At 43.9% G+C, this 21248-nt stretch overlaps 1 protein-coding gene across 4 annotated transcripts in view; it reads left to right on the top strand.

Annotated features, from left to right (window-relative positions):
* Positions 1–21248, top strand: part of hdac4 (histone deacetylase 4) — a 207244-nt gene that overhangs the window by 174881 nt on the left and 11115 nt on the right. For all 4 annotated transcript variants that reach the window (XM_080785448.1, XM_080785446.1, XM_080785449.1 and 1 more), the window contains 2 exons: positions 4381–4499; positions 7608–7741. In XM_080785448.1, the coding sequence (XP_080641574.1) occupies positions 4381–4499; positions 7608–7741 (253 nt within the window). The remainder of the gene's footprint in view (positions 1–4380; positions 4500–7607; positions 7742–21248) is intronic.

Below are 21248 nucleotides of genomic sequence, written 5' to 3'. Positions count from 1 at the left end.
GATCGCAGTGGCTTTTTTTTTATTCTGCTACATGCCAGGTTGTTAAAAAGAGACAAAGTAAATCTGTCTCTGCCTGACTTTAAATGTAATGCTGAGCAAGGATTATTATTTTAATTTAAGATGGGGAGGGGGTGATCCCGCTGTTGTAATAACCTTGGTTGTTCCAAGGTAACCCCCTCTGCAGCGTGCGGCGGCCCACATGAGTGCCTGTGGCCGACATCCTTTTGGTGTGGGGTCTTTTATGGTCAAAACGTTAATGGGCCAAGGCTGTGTGTGGGAGGGGAAGGAGGCAGAGAGAGAGAGAGAGAGAGAGAGAGAGAGAGAGACCTGTGAAACATGATTAAACTCTGAAATTGCAGCTGAAAAATATGACCCGTCGTTAATTTTCATTTAATCGTCTAGTTTCCTGATGATGGGTAGAAGCATTCATGCTGATAACAGTAGTGTGTCATAAATGGCATTGGACATGCTATATCTATCATCTCTTTCATTTGAGCTAAGTCTTTGCTCTCTTCCTTCAAGCTTGTTGCAACAGCGAGCGTCTGATGTAATCCTTTTTGGCACAACCGAACGTGCATTTGTCACTTCTCCAAAAAGCGTGTTCGGCTCATTGCTCAGGATAAATACTCCCATTCAGTGATTTCAGAAAAAAAGATACAGTAGGCTTTATTGATTGATCCCTCAGACAGAAATTCGGCACACCCACAAAACAAAGAGCAAAACGTTATACCCGTGCCGTGACACAGGATTTACATCGAGCAAGGTCTCCTTCTCTTTCTTCTTCCAGCACCCTCTTTCCTCTCTCTCTCTCTCTCTCTCTCTCTCTCTCTCTCTCTCTCTCTCTCTCTCTCTCTCTTCTCTCTCCCCACCCTTTACCCTTCGTGTATGCATGACGTTTCCTCCTGAGCCGGTGCCAGTGGCATGCTGACACACACACGCACACACAGTGACGCACGCTCTCCCTGTGTGTATTCTAACTGTCTAGGGCTACCAAACCTCCGAACGGGCCTAAAGCTGCCTCCAGCCTCTCCCTCAGACAGCTGTGTGTACGTATGTGTGTGTCGTTTGGGGGGCGGTGGGAGGGGGGGTACAGTGGTGGGGGTGTGGTTTGGTGTGCCCGAGCCGAGGGTTATAATTTGGCGGTGAGCGAGGGATGGAGGAAAAGAAAAAGAAAAACGTCGGTCTTGGAAGCTTGGGGCACACTGCCCGCCAACAGCCAGCACACCAACCAACACCGTTGTTCGTGAGGTCAGCAAAGTACAGGGAACCTACGGCGGAACCCTGTGGTACTCCGCCACTCACATACCTCACCAATACACTGCCTGCCCAAATGGCCTGGACCAAAAAATCTAACCTGCTTCAAGTGTAGGGTCCCCGCAGCTGTTCGCTCGAAGAGAGAGAGAGCCACTGGTTCTGCAAGCCGGGAAGTCCTGCTATTATTATACAGTGCAGACAGCCCATCATGCTAACCCAGATCTCTATGCCACATTGTACTGCTTCCAGGTTGTAATACGCTCCGATCGGTTTATGTTCTAAAAAAAGAAAACATCTTACTGCTAATACTGCTACTACTATTAGGAGGTATACTGTAACGGACTATATGCACACAACATAACTACTTCTGGGCCGCTTCCTTACTTCCTTCACAGGTGTTACCAAAGATACTAATTAAGGCTCTGTTCCATTTAGTGTACAGTGGTTCTCAAACTTTTTTTTAAATCATTTCAAGGACCATCTTATTTCTGAGAGCGTACAAATGGACCAAATGGACCTGTAAGGGTCTATTTGGTGTGTGTGTGTGTGTGTGTGTGTGTGTGTGTGTGTGTGTGTGTGTGTGTGTGTGTGTGTGTGTGTGTGTGTGTGTGTGTGTGTGTGTGTGTGTGTGTGTGTGTGTGTGTGTGTGTGTGTGTGTGTGTGTGTGAGAAAAGCCTAAGGCAAAGAGTGTATCGGTGTCGGACCGGACCATCCGCCAAATGTATTTCCCCCGTATCCAATATTTTTCGACCAATCACAACACTTGTTTCATTCACAGAGAATGTAAACAGATTTGTAAAGCTCCAACGTAAGTTCCTTGAGCGATACTTCTGGCAAAATCCCTCTACTTCCGCCAATACACTCTACAGCGGAGGTCTTGCCCAGTGTGAGGTTCAAGTGGTTAAACAAAATTCTGAATTTAGTTGCTTTGGAAAATGAAATCTCACACTACACCACACAAACCTAGTGTGACACATTAGGTGAGTCAAAGATGGAGTCACCATATGAGCTTAGAGTATTACTATTAATGGAAACTGCAACCACAACTTAAAGTGAATCCTTCGTTCTAGAGCAGTGATTAGATTCCCGTGAAAGAATGACACATTGCACGCAAAAAAACGCCCTACCACATGTGTCAGATGTCTCCTTTACCACACTCATTCAGTTTTAGAATTATCTTCCATAATTAACAGAGACTAAGACGCACGCACGCACGCACGCACGCACGCACGCACACACACACACACACACACACACACACACACACACACACACACACACACACACACACACACACACATGCACACGCACACGCACACTAAAATGTGTCCATACCCCTGAAGTGCAATTATGCCTGCCCCTAGAATGATACACATGCAGTCAGTACTCTTTACTGAAGTCAGATACTTTTAAAACCCAGGGGTTCAAGGGGAAAAAATAATGAATGAATCATTGAATTGGAATAGATTGATGGAAATTATTTCATTGGAAATGAATTAAAATGTATATACTTGAAACATGTACTGTAGCTTTCCATCTGTTCAGTACTAGCCGATAACCATCAAGAGGTTTACATTAAAATATTTCACTACTGTACATGAATATAGATGAAGTGTTGTTGTTTTAACCTTCAATTGTCCTTTCCTATACCAAGCACTTAACGTTAAGTGTCTCCACTGCCAAAAAGATTGTATTGACTTTTGTTCTTATTTTATTGAATTTTCCATTTTGTCCCAATTTAGCTGATCTGTCCGTTACCAATTCCTCCATGTAGTCCCTGTCACTGCTGGCCTCTGTTTGGAGTGTAGAGTGTAGACAACCACGTCTCTCCTCTGATACATTCATACATTGTAATGTCACCACCAGTCTCTCCTCTGATACATTCATACATTGTAATGTCACCACCAGTCTCTCCTCTGATACATTCATACATTGTAATGTCACCACCAGTCTCTCCTCTGATACATTCATACATTGTAATGTCACCACCAGTCACAACCACGTCTCTCCTCTGATACATTCATACATTGTAATGTCACCACCAGTCAGTGGTGGTCATGTCGAGGAACCCCCAGAATGATGTATGTGATCGCCGACCTTCATCTGAAAATATGTTGTTTCAGGACCCACCAGAAGCAAAGGTTTGACTTCAAAATGTTTGCTGTGAAGGAATATATTTACAAAGATTTGCATTAGTAGTGCTGCACTACGAGTTTGTAGATCTGCTATTTCTCAATAGCTAAAGTATAAAATAAGGGTTAAAACAAGTGGTTCGCTAAAACGGGCGTTGTGGCCACCCTGCGTCTTTAGTCTTCAGTGCACCATCAGAGATCAACCTCCCCATGCACCCACAAACACAGAGATCAACCTCCCCATGCACCCACAAACACAGCCAATCAGAGATCAACCTCCCCATGCACCCACAAACACAGCCAATCGGAGATCAACCTCCCCATGCACCCACAAACACAGCCAATCCTGTTCGTTGGAGCGCCCTGCCAAGCCGGATGCACCGTGGAGGATTTTAGGAACGTTAGCCCTGCGCCACCCAAATGCCCTGAAATATAATATATTTTTAAAGGCCCGTGTCTTTCTTCCATTGTGATCCTTTTAAATCCTCATGCTCTTAATATTCACATTTCGCGTGGCCCTTGATTTCCCCTGTCTGTCAAGCTGTGGGTTCCACTTCCAGTGGCTGCAGTAGTGGTTCTGTGGAAATATGGAACTATGCTGGCAAAATCCAATAACCCTGCTTGTTTATATTCCCATCGGATTGATTGCAATGTTAATATCTTGAAATTGTGTCTCTCCCAAAAAACTTGGCTTATCGGACTCTGTGGTTTTGACTGTCCTTTGGAGTGGGTTGAGTTGCAGGTTCGTATCCCAAGAAATACATTTTGATGTGTTTCGTTTCGGGGCCCATAAACGTTGGCCCGGCGGCCATTCTGATGGGAACTGCAGGGAACTAGGGGAATATTAGCACAGAAACATAGCTATAGTACTCGGATAGTTGAGTTTTTGAAAATCTACCTAGTTGTGTCAATTTAAAGACGTGTCGTATTCTCTTCATTACAATTTATAGCATATAAAGACATTTTTGTGTGTGTGTGTTTTATTCCCTTATAGGACGGTGGTGATGCCTATCGCCAACGAGTTCGCCCCGGATGTAGTGCTGGTCTCGTCGGGTTTCGACGCGGTGGAAGGTCATGCGCCGCCCCTGGGAGGGTACAGGCTCACAGCCAAATGTAAGTACCCTGTACCCCTGGGAGGGTACAGGCTCACAGCCAAATGTAAGTACCCTGTACCCCTGGGAGGGTACAGGCTCACAGCCAAATGTAAGTACCCTGTACCCCTGGGAGGGTACAGGCTCACAGCCAAATGTAAGTACCCTGTACCCTGTACCCTGAGAGGGTACAGGCTAATGTAAGTGCACTGGAGTAAAGTAACTACAATAAGCACTGCACTATTAGGTCAAATGTTTAGGTATTTGTACTTTACTTGAGTAATTCCAATACCAAGACAAATATTGTACTTAATATTTTTACTCCACTACAATTATTTGAAAACTTTAGTTACTACTAGTTATGTTCTAGATTTGGGTTATTATTACAACAAAAAAGCACTGAGAAAACTGTTGCGCCTTTCTTCGTCCTTTTTTTCTTTCTTTCAAACTTGACTACGGTAGCGGTGGTCTCAAAAACATAAGGGAAACTTTGACAGAAAAAGACTCACCGTATTGAAAGTAAAACTCCTTAGACTGAGATTTTTTTATTTTATTTATTTCATCATGCTCATAAAGTGCTCTGTGCTCAAAGTGCAATTAAAAAGCAAACGTTTCGGTCCTAAGACCTTCGTCAGTGGTTATTATTACAAAACATTAATTAACCACTCCAGCCTTATATACACTTTGGCCATTTGAAAATTATTTAAATTAGCTTAATTTCTACAAGCTCACAATGTGTCGTGATGTGACGCATTGTGAACTTGTAGATCTGCTATTTTTGATCTGCTATTTTTTTTATACATTTGAAAACTTGAAATTAGACATTCTGCATAATGAGTACCGTACTTTTACTTTTGTACATTTTGATGCCAATACTTTTGTACTTTTTCTCAAGTACATTTTGAATTCCGGACTATTGCAGTATTTATACTTTTACTTGAGTAAAATAATTGAGTACTTTTTCCACCACTGTGTAAGTGCCAACCTGTAGCCACACACAGTACAGTGCTGTGTGTTTTCCAGTTGTCGAATAGTTTCTGATGCATTTAAAGAGGAATAAAAAAACGCCCACTCTAACGTCTGAGCGCACCTCCTTCACGTGCTCATAAACCACATTTGATGTGTGGTCCACGTTGGGTGCGCTTGTTTCAGGACAGCTAGACTATCCTCCTGGTCACGTGACGTTGCAATAAAAGTAAAGTTATGTAAACTTTAATTATAATTATTATTATCGAACAGTGTTACCAGAGCCCTGTTAGTCAGCTTCACCTGCTTCCACCTTTCACGACAGGGACGTATGGTTGGGTTCGAGAGTATCGAGTTTAGGTAGTCCATACCGGTGTTGCCAAACCAACTCTCCCCTGTGATCCGTCCTCTTTGGTTTTGAAAGAGCAGGTCGCTTCTTGCCGCTGATTCAGAGCCACTGCTAAAAGGAAAGCACATCTTAAATTAAGTGCAAACTCCACCCAGAGGGTACTTCAAAGCCTGAACAAGTGCAGCCAATGATGTCCAAAATGACAGGATGTTTGTTACACCAGAGACTATAATGTCACTGAACTTTTTCAACTCGTAAGGGGCAAGGCTACAGGGAGCAGTGCTGGAAACAGCTTTGCAATTCACATTTTGGCCCCGAATAAATATCCGTCTTATACTTACACAGCAAATAGATTTTTAGTGTTATTGTGGTCTTCAAGTAGTGCAGAAACATGAGAGGTTGGGTTTCCGGCCAAAGTCTTCGGTATTAACAACACGTCGGTATGCCAGCAGGTCATTATGTGCTATACACAGGTATGTCAACTGTTACTCTTTTTATCTCATTCATATGAATACAAGAACGCTCGCCCCGGGTCAAATCCGGCCACTGTGTATTCCTAAACGTAACCTCAATAGAACTATGCCCAAACCTAACCTTATTCTTAAACGTAACTTCAGTAAAACTATGCCCAAACCTAACCTTATTCCTAAACGTAACTTCAGTAAAACTATGCCCAAACCTAAACTTATTCCTAAACGTAACTTCAGTAAAACTATGCCCAAACCTAACCTTATTCGTAAACGTAACTTCAGTAAAACTATGCCCAAACCTAACCTTATTCCTAAACATTACCTCAGTAAAACTATGCCTGAAACTAACCTTATTCCTAAACGTGACCTCAGTAAAACTATGCCTGAACCTAACCTTATTCCTAAACGTAACTTCAGTAAAACTATGCCTGAACCTAACCTTATTCCTAAACGTAACTTCAGTAAAACTATGCCCAAACCTAACTATGTAGGCGACCGGTCCGTTGAAAAAATGTTTATTTGTGGCACACCTTCCGCTTACCATTCATATCACTGGAATGATCAGAGTCAAATGCAAAGGTCAAAGATTACCTGAAAAAGTCCTTGATGTGCTCTAAACACATTATCTTCCATATTCTGGGCATAATTGGCAAACATTCAGCAACATTTCGCGAATAAACATTCAATAAAATGCATGCACGCACACACACGCATACACACACACACACCTTGTCAGTGTTTTATACCTTTGTACTCCTTGACTTGTGCACGGAGCGCGATACCTTGGCGTGCCAGCAAAGAGCTTTCCCTAAAACCATCCCGGAGATCTCCAGACGAGAGCCAGGGGTCCTGCGCGGGGAGGGGAGTGTGAGGGGTGGCTTAGAGGGAGATTGGAGGACGAGGGAGCATGGGTGGAGTGAAGGGGGGGAGAGAGAGAGAGAGCGGTATATGGCTGAATGCATATATTAACCCCTCCTTCCTGGAAGGAAAACATCAAAGGCAGCGACTGAGCCAAAACCCAAAGCCGCATTTATTAAAATTAAACCTGGCTTGTATTATGCCCCTTTTTTTGGTCCCCAGAAAAACCCAAATCTCTCTCTCTCCCCCCCCTCTCTCTGCCTGCCTGTCTGTCTGTCTCTCTGTCTCTCTGTCTGTCTCTTTCCATAAAGAAATATGATGCAATAGTCGTCCCCCCCAACGAAACCCCTTCTCCCGCTCCGTGTTTTCTTTGTTCCATGTCCAACTTTGAGCCAGAGCGTCACTCACCTCCCATCATCTCCCCTTCTCCTACCCCCACCCTCCCCCCGTCCTTCTCCGTCTCTGCTGTCATTTCCTGTGCTCCCAGGTTTCGGATACCTGACGAGGCAGCTGATGGGGCTGGCGGGCGGCCGGGTGGTGCTAGCCCTGGAGGGCGGTCACGACCTCACGGCCATCTGCGACGCCTCAGAAGCCTGCGTCTCCGCTTTGCTGGGCAATGAGGTAAGAAAGAAATGTGGTGAATAACTGAACGCTCTCTCTCTCTAGCCAAAAACACATCTTTTTCGAGAGCGCCCTTGAGCAAAGCACTTGACCTCCACAACTCCAGCCAGCGTAGGCGCTCTGTCTCCCAGCAGCAGGAGATCGGCTCCCATGTGCCTGTGTGCTTGTGTGTGTGAGGCTGCATGGACGTGAAACCCGGGCATTACTGAAAAAAGGCATGCGTGGATCAGCATATATTTCCTGTGTTGCCTTTAGAGTGTTTCGTTCTAGCGAGAAAATATTCGGCAGTCAAGTCCCTTCAGGATCCTTTCTCTTACACACACACAGCACACACACACACACACACACACACTCGCACGCACTCATGTGCACACAAAACACCCGCTGTTTTAGTCGAACCCTGACGGTCATATGCCGGCCTTTGAAGTTCCCCACGCCATGACGTTTATGAGCAATAGCCACAACCTCTCCCCGATACGTTTGGCCCGTTGACCGTAGACTGATTTATACTTTGTTGAGCGCACGAACATTGCGTGCGTTGTGTGGACGCGCAACTCAGTATAAATCACCTGTATGGTTTCCTTGAATGGAGGGAAATGTCTTGGATATTTATTTGCAGTACAGCTCACCATATAGGCTGGGCTCTCTGTGGTTGCACACGTTCAATCAGTGTTCGAATTTACCAAGTGTTATAAATAGTCAGATGGTGTGTAATTAAGTTTCGGTCGTTTACAAAAATGGTTAACAAAAAAGAAATAAAAAAGAAAGAGAGAAAATGTCACTGGTTTAGCATTTCTCAGAGGATTTCAGAGTGCAGTTGCACTTTGGGTGATGACTCATAATGCAGGGCATGCTTTAGGTCTTCTTACTCATTGACCAGTGGGGTCAAAGTGTGTTAATATAACATATAGCAGAGCTATTCAACTAAATTGTTCAGGGGGCCACATGTCAGAAACCCATGGGGCCGGGGCCCAGGGTTCCCCCCGCAAGCTATTCATTTCATATGTATACTTAACAATGCGCTACCATTTTTTGCGGTACTTTTATTTAAGATGCTATCTTAGAATGGATGTAGACCTATTTGACAGTGCAGCAACATAATTGCCTTCCTTGATGTATTAACAAGTGTCAACGAGCATCAGGTTGGTCACAGACACACACAGCTTGTAGCTGAGCAGTGGTGAGACCACAGCCATGTGGTTATTTGAAAATAATGCACTCCCTGTCTCCCTCTGGCCTTTTGCGATGGTATAATAAACACTGGTTATCTATTATTACAATTGTCAAGTTGGTCGCCAATGAAAAGCGGCAAAAGCTGTGAACAGGTCACCAACTAGCCAATGAAACGCGCCAAAAGCTGTGGACATGTCGTCAGGCCCGCCCCCACACTAACTTTCACAGTCTCACAATCGGCAGCCATCTTGCTTTTTATTTATATGGGCGAGTGGAAATGTAATGCAAATAAATTAATTATAGGTCCAGCAAGCAAATCATGATGGTCTGTTTGTGCTCAATAGGTCACAATAACATTCCGATTTTAGGTGTTGTGTTTTGTATGACATTTTGGCCAGTAGTTTTATATCTATCTCAGCTTTTGCCTGATAGCACACATGCTAACAGTGGTGACCACAACGTTAGCAGCATTTGATGACAGGTTGCCATAGCAACGTACAGTGTGCGCAGACCTAACGTGAGTGCGGGTGCAAAATTCTAGTACACTACAAGTGAAATATCCATGTACCAATCAATGTTGTCCTCACTGTCCACCCTGACTTAAATCACTTACGTGCTAGCGGCACTACTGTACAAGTGAATGCAACGAGCAGTTGTCAGTGTTGAGGTTTTCCGAACAATGGACTGGTGGGCTCCATCTGATGTTTGACATACAGTAGCAAGGATGGACGAACGGCACTGAAAGCAGAGGATGATGTATCACTGTCAGTATAATTTGTATTGACCCGGCAGAGTGAATGTAATCTGTGGGTATTTGCAGGGGTCATCGCCATGTTGGTAAATTTTTGTCAAAATTACATTTTTGAAAAATAAAACATTTGAGAACCACTAGTACTAGTTGGACTAATGTGCCATATAGTGACGTAGTAAATAAGTGTAATTTTGATCAATTACTGAATACTTTTAATTACATTATAATGGTGTGTAAAACAGAAAAACAAAAATTTGCCATGGTCAAGGACAAGTCTTTGCTATGGACACATTTGTCTGTGTATAGACATATTGATGACCCCTGGGTATTTGACTTGGTGACATCGGTGCAGGGACGGGCCAAGCTAAAAGTGATATTTGGCACCGACAGCGCTGAGTGAAAGACGACTCAGACGAGGATGGCTTAGTCATCCTTCCTTTACTACGATCCGAGCCAAAACCATCTTCATCTCCATTTTCATACTCCTTACCGCTCTGACGGGGGAAGTCATTCCACACGCACTCACACAGTACACCACATTATACATACCACAAACACACACACGCACTACACACGCCAGCAGAGAGTATTTCTAGGCAGAAGGTTAATTGCGGAAGTGTGGAGGAGCACGGAATCAAGCGGGGATGCATTGCACACGCAGATTAGACACACCAACTTACCGACATGCTGAAACAACGGTTGGAAATGCGGTCGAACATGTGCTGCTCCGTGCTTGCGGTTAGGGCTTGAGGTAGGTTGTCGGCCTAAACTAAAGCCTGTACCCATCAAGCGATCTCCGTCTCTCTGTGATTCATGGCACACGATAATAGAGGTTGCTCCTAAAAGCCATCCTCTCTGCCTGTCCTGATAGCAAATGCAGAGGCTTTCTGGAGAGCTTTCTTGGAAGATCTCCCCAGGCTCATTTTGTCTCCTCATACAGTATTATCGGCCTAAGATTAACTGTATCCTTTGTTTTGGTTGTACTGCAGTACCACTTGTGGTAGGAAGAGGAAAGTATGGAAGCCGAAGCGAAGCCCAAAGAATACACCGTATAATCCAATTTAAGTGTCAATTTAACACTCTTGAGTCCATTTGGTTACATTTGTACACTGATAAATTCACACGTTTTACTATTTTATTATGCAGATGATGTGAGCATACTAGTGTATGAATGTGGGTGCCCGCTAGTGTGTTAACCAATGTTCCCTAAAACATTTTTTCATCGGTCTGAGCAAACACGCCAACCTTCTGAGTGCAACTGCTGAGCAACATAATCATGATAAGTGCACTGTGTACATTACACTCACGTTTTGGCTTATCCAAATCTAATTACAGAAGAAGTAATAACAGTTGAATTACTTTTAATAAACTGTAGGCTAATAGGTGAGTTAAAAAAATCTAGTGTTATTAATGTGCGCTACATAGATTTGTTCTGCATGGCACGTTCCTGAGCTACAGTAGGGGTTCGGTGTTAATTTAACCCTAGGAATGTAATGAACACTCCTGATTTCACCGTGTGTCTGTTTATTCCCCCTTTATTTCCAGTGACTGATCACTTCTCGCGTACTCACAGAAGAACCAATGTTCGTGACAAAGTATGTTTCCCTCGGGTTGACACTTAGAGTAACCACAACTCGAGAAACAAAGACATATACATCTTAACGTTTCTAAGATGGAAATATGGAAAGCAAAAATCAAGACCTGTTTTTGCAGCTGACGTGTAAGAAAGCTCATTCTGTTCTTAAACCATATAGCCACCTTTGTAGTGATTGGACCGGTGCGTGTTTGGTCAGTTCATACGCCTCATAGGCCAGTTGTGGATATCCTGTCATAAAATGGAGAAATTGTTTTTCTTTCAATAAAGGTTGTTCCAGGCCAGTTTGAATTTAGCCTTAAGCTTAATTTACAATACTCCATCACGCTAGGATGTCATTTGCCAAAAAGAACAGATCTACAAGCTAACAATGTGTCATGGTGTGATGCGTTGCTAGATTGTAGATGTGTTCTTTTGGCTGTACTACGACAACTTTTAGGTTTAACTTACCCCGAATCCCCTCCACTACATTTATAACATAAGTCGTAAGGAACTCCTTTTACAATTCCTTGACCGTAACGAGACTTGCAACGGTCAGTGGCTAAACTTAGAACTGCATGTAAAAGATTGAATATCCAGCCTGACAGTGTTTGTATGAAGTTCATTTTATTTTGAGAAATTGAGCAGTCTCCCTAAGTGTTGCTCCAGGCCCAGCCACAAGCACTCTCGGAGTGTTCGCCATAATTGGGAATGGCTACCTGCTAAAGCCATTATGCTCTGCCCTGCGAGGCCTTCAGAATGCTATTAATGATGCATGTGGGGCCATAGTTCCTATTATACAGCCTCACATTGCATATAGCGTGACCAGCTCTGCCTGGCTTGTTTTCAGCCTGATATGGGATATGATTGCAATTAGAGGGTGATAAGTTGCGTGAGCCAATGTTTTAATAACTGGGAGTTAACAAAGTCCCTTCGTCCACCCGATTCGACTGTTATCAATAGACAAGACCGCAGTGATCACTGAGGATCAGTACCATTGTTTTCCACGAGTATGGGCATGCTCTGCCGATTAAGGTTGGCGAACATGCGCTAATATTAGCTGCGGTTACGTTTAGGAGAGGGTATGAGGAGGCTTGTCATTTTCAGTAGGCTCCCAGCATGTCCAGTAGACCTGAATAGACCGATAAGATCGGTTTACGTGTCATCAACGCCAATCGCAGCCAGTAGGCTCCAGACGAGCCGATCGGCTAGATAAGATCGGCGTAATAAGTAACCTACTGGGAATTATCGGTTGGTTTTCGGTCGAAATAGCCAATAGCCGACACAGTCTCAAGCAGTTGAAGGAATGAGGCTAGGCCTCCAACCCCCAACGTCAGTGTCCATGTTTATTCTCACATCACAAGTATACAGGTGTAAAATGGTGCATTATTTTCCATACAAGCTTCCACAAATTGCAGTTTCAAGATATGCATATGCATATATGCATAATATATCAAATATATAGTACACAAGGTAGATTTCCTATGTGCAAGCAAGAGACATCACTGAGCATCAGATGTGTATTAGATGTTTTGGAATGGAGTATATTCACAGTCATATACATAGATCACTTATTTATACCGCAGTAGTTGAATCAATAACATTTTCAGAATGTGGCTAGGTTCTGATGTAGAGGAGATCTTCAAACTATTTACAATTAGGCATTTAGCAGAAATCCAGAGTGATGTACATTGAGCAAGAACAACAACATGGCAATACATCTTACAAATTATTATCATGAATCATACGTAAGCTAAGAACGTAACAGTGGTATATATCTATATAATGAAACTATGCATATATACTATATAGTGCTATGTCTACATAAAATGCTATCTAAGTTACATAAGTTGAGCCTTTGCATAAGCCTGTAAGGTCAAAGATGTATACTTCATTCCTGAATACTAGGACAGTAAGCATTAATCTAGTAAATATGTGTGGTTATTAATCGCTGCATTAGTCAAACTAATATTATACTGTATATCTCTCTATCCACTTTTCAAAGTATAATGGGCTATACCTGCTGGGCTTCGGAAAGGATAATAACTTTATGAAATCATGACTAGTCAAATTAATGTAAGAACGAAAACCTGCCACCCACACAAGTAATGTATTTAATGAGATGTATGTTTCTGTTACTTGCCAAGATTAACATAGAGGAATGAGATTTCATTTTTTTTACCCTGACTAATCTGGAAAAACTCCCAAGAATTCTTATTTTTGAGGCTCACGCTTCAGTTAATGCCTGGCTTAGTTTCTGTCTTTTCCTGGTCCTCCCTGTGGAGGAATTCATCTAGATATGTACTGAGGTTCTACTGTAACTTGGAGAGATGTCAGGACTGTGAATACTGACAGGCTGTAGTGTAGGGCCATGACAACTACGTCTCGGGGTATGGTGTCATATACAGTACAATGTCTACGCTACAGTTAGATGTTAATAGCCGCATGCTGTATACTGATGACCCAAGGGAGCTTTGGAATAACGGTGCTGGCGTTACATGTAAGACAAGCACACTTGGATTGTGAAATAGTGGGGAAAAAGCCTTCCTCCCATTCTGTATGGAAGTAAAATGTGTTCAGGTGCTTTATAATGCTACTGACTCTGGAAAAGAGAGAATGAAAAACATTTTCCAACATTTAAAAGCCGTGAAGGGAGCTTCTTGATCAATCAATCAAGTCACCTTAAGTGGCAGATGCCAAAAAGAGGGGTTTTGTGATTTTTGTTTTTTATTTCAATTATGATTATGATTCTTTAGGGGCATGTCATGTGGTCTACCTGCACAGCCTTTGTGATCTACAGGTATAGATCACAATCTAGAATCTACCTTTTGGGCACCCCTTCTGTATAGCATAGCATATCAAGATTCCAAATAGAACTAGCTTTTCTTCCTCTTTCATACACGTAAGGGTGTTGGATCACAGGCTAAAGTTTATTAAGGTTTAGAGTGGAGGAATCAGTTGTTGGCAGTTAGTACGAGGTATCGCCCTTGCATCTCTGGACATGACCTGTTGTTCCAGCCCTGCAGACAAACCAAGACATAAATAAGCTCTTGGAATCGTAAAAAGGGAACATGGCTCCGTTCCATGTCTCTCTTGGACAGAGAGCAAAACAAACAGAACAATAACGCAAGATCACGCAAATAAAACTCGGTCACCGCGACTTATCAGCCCACCACCACCTCCAAAAGCCTGAAAGGCATCATCCCCCCCCACTGCGGACAAACGGGCCAGGCCTGAACGTTGGGTCTAAGTGATCGGGTACATTGCTAAACCGCCATTAACCTTTCCAGAATGTTTCTCTTGAAGGGGAATGCTCTGCGCCACGCCAGACCTGTCAGAGGCGAGGAATGGCACCACGCTGGGACCAAGGTTTGCTTTGAGGAGAAATAGACAAACACTGCTTTAATCCAATAACCTTAATCTGTTTACCCGCGCCGTGCCCACCAGTGACTAAAAGGTCGCAGCTATGATGACTATTAAGGCTCAGACTGGGATACTGAAGCAGCCTCTGTCTACTTCAGTTTCTCTAAGTGGATTAGGACATTAGGACATTAGGACATGAACGTGAAGGGCAGAAAACGCAGTACGGGTGTCACTTTTTGGGGATGAGGAACTGTATCAATAGACTTCAGAATTCAGAGTGTGAATTTAACTCTTGAGAGTGTGACCCTCACCGGTTCATTTTACAGGATTTTGCACTGTAGTACTTAACGGTACAGTATGTATTTATCAAAGATAGAATATAAGGATGGAATATTTTGTAAAATGTTTAAATTAAATTGTGGCACAACACGTTGTTAGCTTGTTGATCACCCTAGTGCAATGCATTATAAATTAAGCTTAAAGCCGAAATCACACTCATGAGACACAACACAACGTTTTTAGCATTCGTCACAGCGGTGTGATATGTCCTGTTGCATGTCGACACAAGTCGAGGCAAGTGATTCAATTGTTTCAATTCAATGGTTGCTTGCAACTACATGCGTCTACTCGCAACCGTTTTGTTGCAAGGAGTTGCATATGGCGGCCCGTTGGTGTGCTTTCAAACTTCAAACTGGCCTGGAACGACCTTTATTGAAAGAAAAACAATTTCTCTTTTTTATGACAGGATACTCTAGTCCACTAGCCAAAAAAAATGCTGTTCTCAATTCAGCACTGTAGACTTGACTAAAAAGGCAGAGCTTTGAATAGCCATCGGCAATGCAAACCGTGGGTGCCTCCCTGGAGGGAGGAACAGAAAGTAGAGGAAACAGGGGTGAAGGGGAGTCACAAATGATCTTTAAGATCGGGCGCTGGGAGAGGGAGGCGATTGGGGGGCTCACGTCTCGGATTTCTGCAGCCCGCAGAGTGCGGGGATGGGCAGGGGTCTGGCAGGGTCACCGGGGTGGCTGCCACGGGGAGCTGAGAATTCTCCCAAATTGGCTGAAGGCGGTATACGCTAGCAGCTAGCACGGCCCTGCAGGCAGTGGTGGAAATTGTACATTTACTTAAGTGCTGTACTTAAGTACACTGTTGAGGTATTTGTATTTCCAATATCCAATCTACTCCACTACATTTCAGAGGTAAATATTGTACTATTACTCCACTACAATTATTAGAAAACTTTAGTTACTAGTTACTTTGTAGATTTTTAATAATAATAAAAAAATATGCATTACCCACTATAATTAGCCCAATATAACCTTTGCCAATTTGAAAATAGACTATCTACAAGGTCATGCGTCACATATTTTTGAGTGGTGCTAGCCACTCCTATGCAGAGCTATGTATGTGTACGTTTGTATGTATGTGTGTATACATGTGTACATGTGCAACACCTAAAGTGGCCACATTAATGCAAACACACGCACGCAGAGTGCACATGCGCGTGCGCTCGCACACCGCACGAGCGCGCACACACACACACACACACACACACACACGCAAAGCTGCTATGAAACACCTCCACACATCGGATATACAGTAGATACACAAAAACAAAGACACCCATGGGCAGAAAACCCACAAACATATACACACAGTCACAAAACTGCTATAAAACTTTTCCACAGATTGGATATTAATCCACAAGAAAGCGCACACGACGCATGCACGCACGCTCAAGTACATTTTGAATTCCAGGCATTTACTTGTAAGTAGTTCTACATTGCAGTATTTATACATTTACTTAAGTAAAATATTTCAGTACTTTTTCCACCACTGCATGTCTCGGCCCCCCAGAGCATGTCAGTTGGTACACATCTGAAAGTGGTTACCCACACACACCTCTCTCGACAGGGTCAGCCACGCACGGAGGGATCGCATAATCAAAGGAAATGGAGGAATCATTTGAAGTCAGCGGGTGGAAGCTATTGTTATAAAGCAGCTATAGGCCTATGCTGCATGGGGGTTGGTATGGGGAGCGACGACTGTAAAAGTATGGAGGATGAATTTGATCATTTGCAGAGCTCAGGAATTCATTTCACAAATAGTTGTGTTATTTGGGTGCACTTGCATGAAACCGTAAAAAGAATTCCCCTTTGAAATGTAATTTCGCACACACGCCCGCTCACAGCAAATGTTGAAATGTGTTGAACTTCCTTATACACGACGCATTAACTCTTGAATTGAATTCGTGAAATAACCTTCACTGCTGAGTATTTCACTAACCTTTGAAGAATCATTCGGGCGCTAATGTAGGTGTCCTGGAATAGCAGCGGGGAACTGGGAGACACAGGCACCGCCATTGCCCCTCATTGACTTTGCATTACACATCAATTTCCCATCAGCCCTATAGAGCGTTGCAGTCCCGCCCCCTTTCATGACGATGCCTGGCCCAGGAAATGAATCCCAAAGCATTTTTCCCATAGGCATTTCAAAACGTATTTATACGTACTTTTAAGCGTTGTACGAAGCCAACTCTTGTCGTGACAAATCATGACAACACACACAATATTTTGGACCAAACAAATAATTACAAAGAAGAAAAACAACAAAAAAAGTGTTGTAACCTGCCGTTTCTTTCTACTTTCTAATTCTTTGTTTGGCCCGAAAAATTGTGTTTGTTACTTTGTTGTCATGATTTGTCACGACAAGAGTTGGCTTTGTCCGCGCCGTGAACGTCTTTAAATAAATACTTTCTGAAAAGTCTATGAGGAAAATGAACGGGGATTTCTTTTCCGGGGGGCGGGACTGCGACGCTCTATTGGGAGCCAATGTGATTGATTTGCTTTCCGGTCACGTGATCCAAACCTGTGGCGTATCCTATACTGTGTCCGATGGAAACCATGTATGTCTTAAAAGTTATCAAAAACAGCGTAGTAAACAATGAAAACAAGAGTCGGGAATGTCGTGGTCAGTTAAAGCATCTGTTCACATGAGGGCCACAGTGCAACCTCGTAGATCCAAGCACTGTGTTACTCCCCTGTGAAAAACCACTACAAATTACCTCACAAACATGTGGCGACGTGACACATATTTCTGCCGCACGACAGCATTATAGGACAGTGGTTTTCAACCAATGGTTCGGGGGCCACCAGTGGTCCTTGAGGGGATTCCATGTGGTCCCCAGATAAATGATGGACTCTTACCTTTAACTCGTGAGAGCGTACAATGAAACCAAATGGACCCGTAATCGACGTTTGCTTTGCTGTAACTACAAGCCTTCCACAACAGTGAGAAAGCGTGGTAGTAAAGAGGAGAGGTTTAAATGTACCTGATCAAATCAAACTGGCAGGAATGTTGTTTGTTGTTGTTTTTTATCATAACCTCAATGGAGGTCTCTCGTGTGGAATGTAGCTGAAAAACTGTGCCCGGTGGTGGTTTGATTGAAGCAGATATGGAGAGTGTGTGTGTGTGTGGTGTGTGTGTGTGTGTGTGTGTGTGTGTGTGTGTGTGTGTGTGTGTGTGTGTGTGTGTGTGTGTGTGTGTGTGTGTGTGTGAGTGTGTGCGTGTGTGTGTGCGTGCGCTTTCTTGTGGATTTATATCCAATCTGTGGAAAAGTTTTATAGCAGTTTTGTCACTGTGTGTATACGTTTGTGTGTTTATGCCCATGGGTGTCTTTGTTTTTGTGTATACTGTATATCCGATGTGTGGAGGTGTTTCCTAGCAGCTGTGTGTGTGTGTGTGTGTGTGTGTGTGTGTGTGTGTGTGTGTGTGTGCACTCTGCGTGCGTGTGTTTGCATTAATGTGAATGGAGCAGATGAGTGGGCTCAGACAAGGGACCACAGCTGGATAAGTCGGTCAGCTGTGCTTTTGTTTATCCGGCCTCAAACTGCCCGAGGGTTCGTATTGTCTGGAAACGTCCCGAGTCCCACCACACTAGACCTGACATCTCTGATCTAAGTATAGCACACGCAGCATTAAGGTCAAATAGCAAATGATAAATAAAAAAGCTTGTACGTTGGCTATTTTTGACGGATGTTCTCCCCAGAATAGTGAGGCTAGGGTTCAAGGGGATAAAGTGACGGTACAATGTACAGTTTAGGCATCTTAATCCAGAGCGATTTACACAGTAAGCAAGAACAACACAGGGTAATACATCAAATACATAAAAAGAGTCATCAAGAATCATACTTAAGCAAAGAACCTAACATCCATCTATATGGATGTGGGATATCTATATAATGAAATTGTATATGCATATACACTATAGAGTGCTACTAAAATCTACATAAAATGCTATCTAAATTTCAAAGGAACAGGAATGTCTATTCCTCTGTGATTGATGACTTGCAACCACGACACAGTCTGATTCCACCTTTTTGCGACAAACCCCACTAATCTCATTTTAGATCTAACATCAGTGAGTATCTGACCCAGTTGACATTTTATGTTTTTATTGACTTGCAGTATATATATAGGCCGGAGCTGAGCAGCCCCTCCGTCGGAGCCAAAACATCCTAAACCTTTTTTTCTTTATAGCCCCCCTCTGCCTCCTGTGTGACTGTACCGTGTGCATCCAGCGTTTTACTGCACACTCCAGTGTGAGAAATATATCCCCCGCTTTTATTGGCAGGTTAAGACAAGCTTGGCTATAATGAGCATCGGGTTCCCTTTGAAAGCGGCTCAAATTAGCTGGGAAACAGGGAGATAAAAATTGCTGAATGGACTTTACGGGCTCCTTTTCGTTCGCCCCCACCGCCGGAGTGCGTAATCGCAAAAAGTCTTTCTAGTTAAATAGCTCATGAATGATGCATTGGCAACGACGCCGGTCAACTCTGAACCCGGGGACTAATTGATGATTGCGCGCAAACAGATGTCGGCCGGTCCAAACCACGGTTGTTAGCAATTATTTGATAAACAACAGGCTAATATGCTAATTGCTACCAGCTGCCAATGAGGTTATTCGCGGTGTTTGCACTCCAGTTACAGTAAGCACGCCCGGCTTCACCTGTACCCCCTCGGGCTTTTTGGTATTTTACTCCCTGTGAACACAAGGGGAAACCTATTCCCCTGCTGCCGAAAAGGTCACCTGCTTTGCACAATACACGCCGTTACCTAGTTCAATTAGCATAACATAATCAGGCGGCCTCGGCTGGGCCGCCGGCATATGCGCCTGGACGCGACAGTAAACAATGGACGCCTTGTGCACTTTTTTCTTTTGCTGAACAAGTGGAATTCCTTGCTGCTTTTCCACTGTTTTGGTTTCAGCCTCCCTGCGGAATGTTTTGTCAGGGCACATTCCTCACACACACCCGGCCGGCCTCATGGCTTTTGCACGGCGTCTCAATTTTGTTGGCTGGGGTCTTTGAAGGCCGTGCCACACTGGCAAACACATTTCCCAGGATTCAGTAGACGCAGTGACAGCAAAACACGTCTCGCATAAAGAAACATTTTATTTTATTTCTGTCAGAAGATGGCCGCCGACTTGACGCTAGAAAGACGCAGAGGTCCATACTCAAATAAACACTAAAGTGTGTGTGTGTGTGTGTGTGTGTGTGTGTGTGTGTGTGTGTGTGTGTGTGTGTGTGTGTGTGTGTGTGTGTGTGTGTGTGTGTGTGTGTGTGTGTGTGTGTGTGTGTGTGTGCGTGTGCGTGTGCGTGTGTGCGTGTGTGCGTAGTGCATTCCCTGTGTTTTGGATTGGTCCTATACCTGCCAGGTGGGGCCCCTAGAGTTCAATGACAAGAGCCATTAAAGTTTATAAGCGTGAGGCCCGGCTGTCAGTCAAACTGACAAGCTGCCCCCATCCAACCCTGCTGCGAGTGGAACCCCACAAGACCCCACAGAACCCCTGACCTTGCTTTGACAGGGTTCTGAGGCAGGCTGGGATAGGTTGGGGGCCGGGCCGGTCCAGGCTGGGTGTGAGTAGGGTGACCAGTTCCAAACTGTTTGAGGGACAGAAGTATCGCTTAAGTGAGATGGGGGGAGGGGGGAGGGGGGAGAGAGACAGGGTTAGCAACTTATTAGTCCACTCCTTCAGCGCCTCGTTTAATATCAGGTTTTAGCTGCAAATTGCCACGCTTTTCAGCCGCCGAGCTCTTCTTTTGAAGAGCCACCAGCTGATTTGATGAACCGGAAGTAACAAGCAATCATTTCCGGGGCACTCGCTATAGATACTTTTGTTTTCATCACAAGCGCTGTGTGTGTGTGTGTGTGCGGGCGGGCGGGCGTGCGCTTGTAATTTGGATATTAAACAAGTTGATTGGGAGCCTAATTGCGCACATAATTGGTGGTGGTTGTGGTGTGTAGGGGGGGGGAGAGCTTGGTAGGGCTCTGTGTTTCATCCTCTGGTAAAGGTGCAGATTGGATATGGCAACCATCCAGGTGCCACACAAAGAAAATCTGAATTCACAAATAATGAAGTTAGATCATCTACAAGTTCACATCGCGATGACACGTGTTGTGAACTTGTAGACCCGGCTACACTCACTATTTTTGCACAATAATGCTTAAATGCTTCCTCGATTATTTGATGAATCAAAAAAGTCATAGAAAGTAAATTATCCGTGTGCGTATGCGTGTGCGTGTGCGTACAGTACAGTACAGTACACGTGTGTGCATGATGCAGCCTGTCGTGCCACAGCAGGATT

The sequence above is a fragment of the Protomyctophum bolini genome, assembly GCF_963924005.1.
Source record: "Protomyctophum bolini genome assembly, chromosome: 16".
Classification (NCBI taxonomy): domain Eukaryota; kingdom Metazoa; phylum Chordata; class Actinopteri; order Myctophiformes; family Myctophidae; genus Protomyctophum; species Protomyctophum bolini.
Note: the sequence above shows the minus strand (reverse complement) of the source record. Positions and strands in the feature narration are given on the sequence as shown.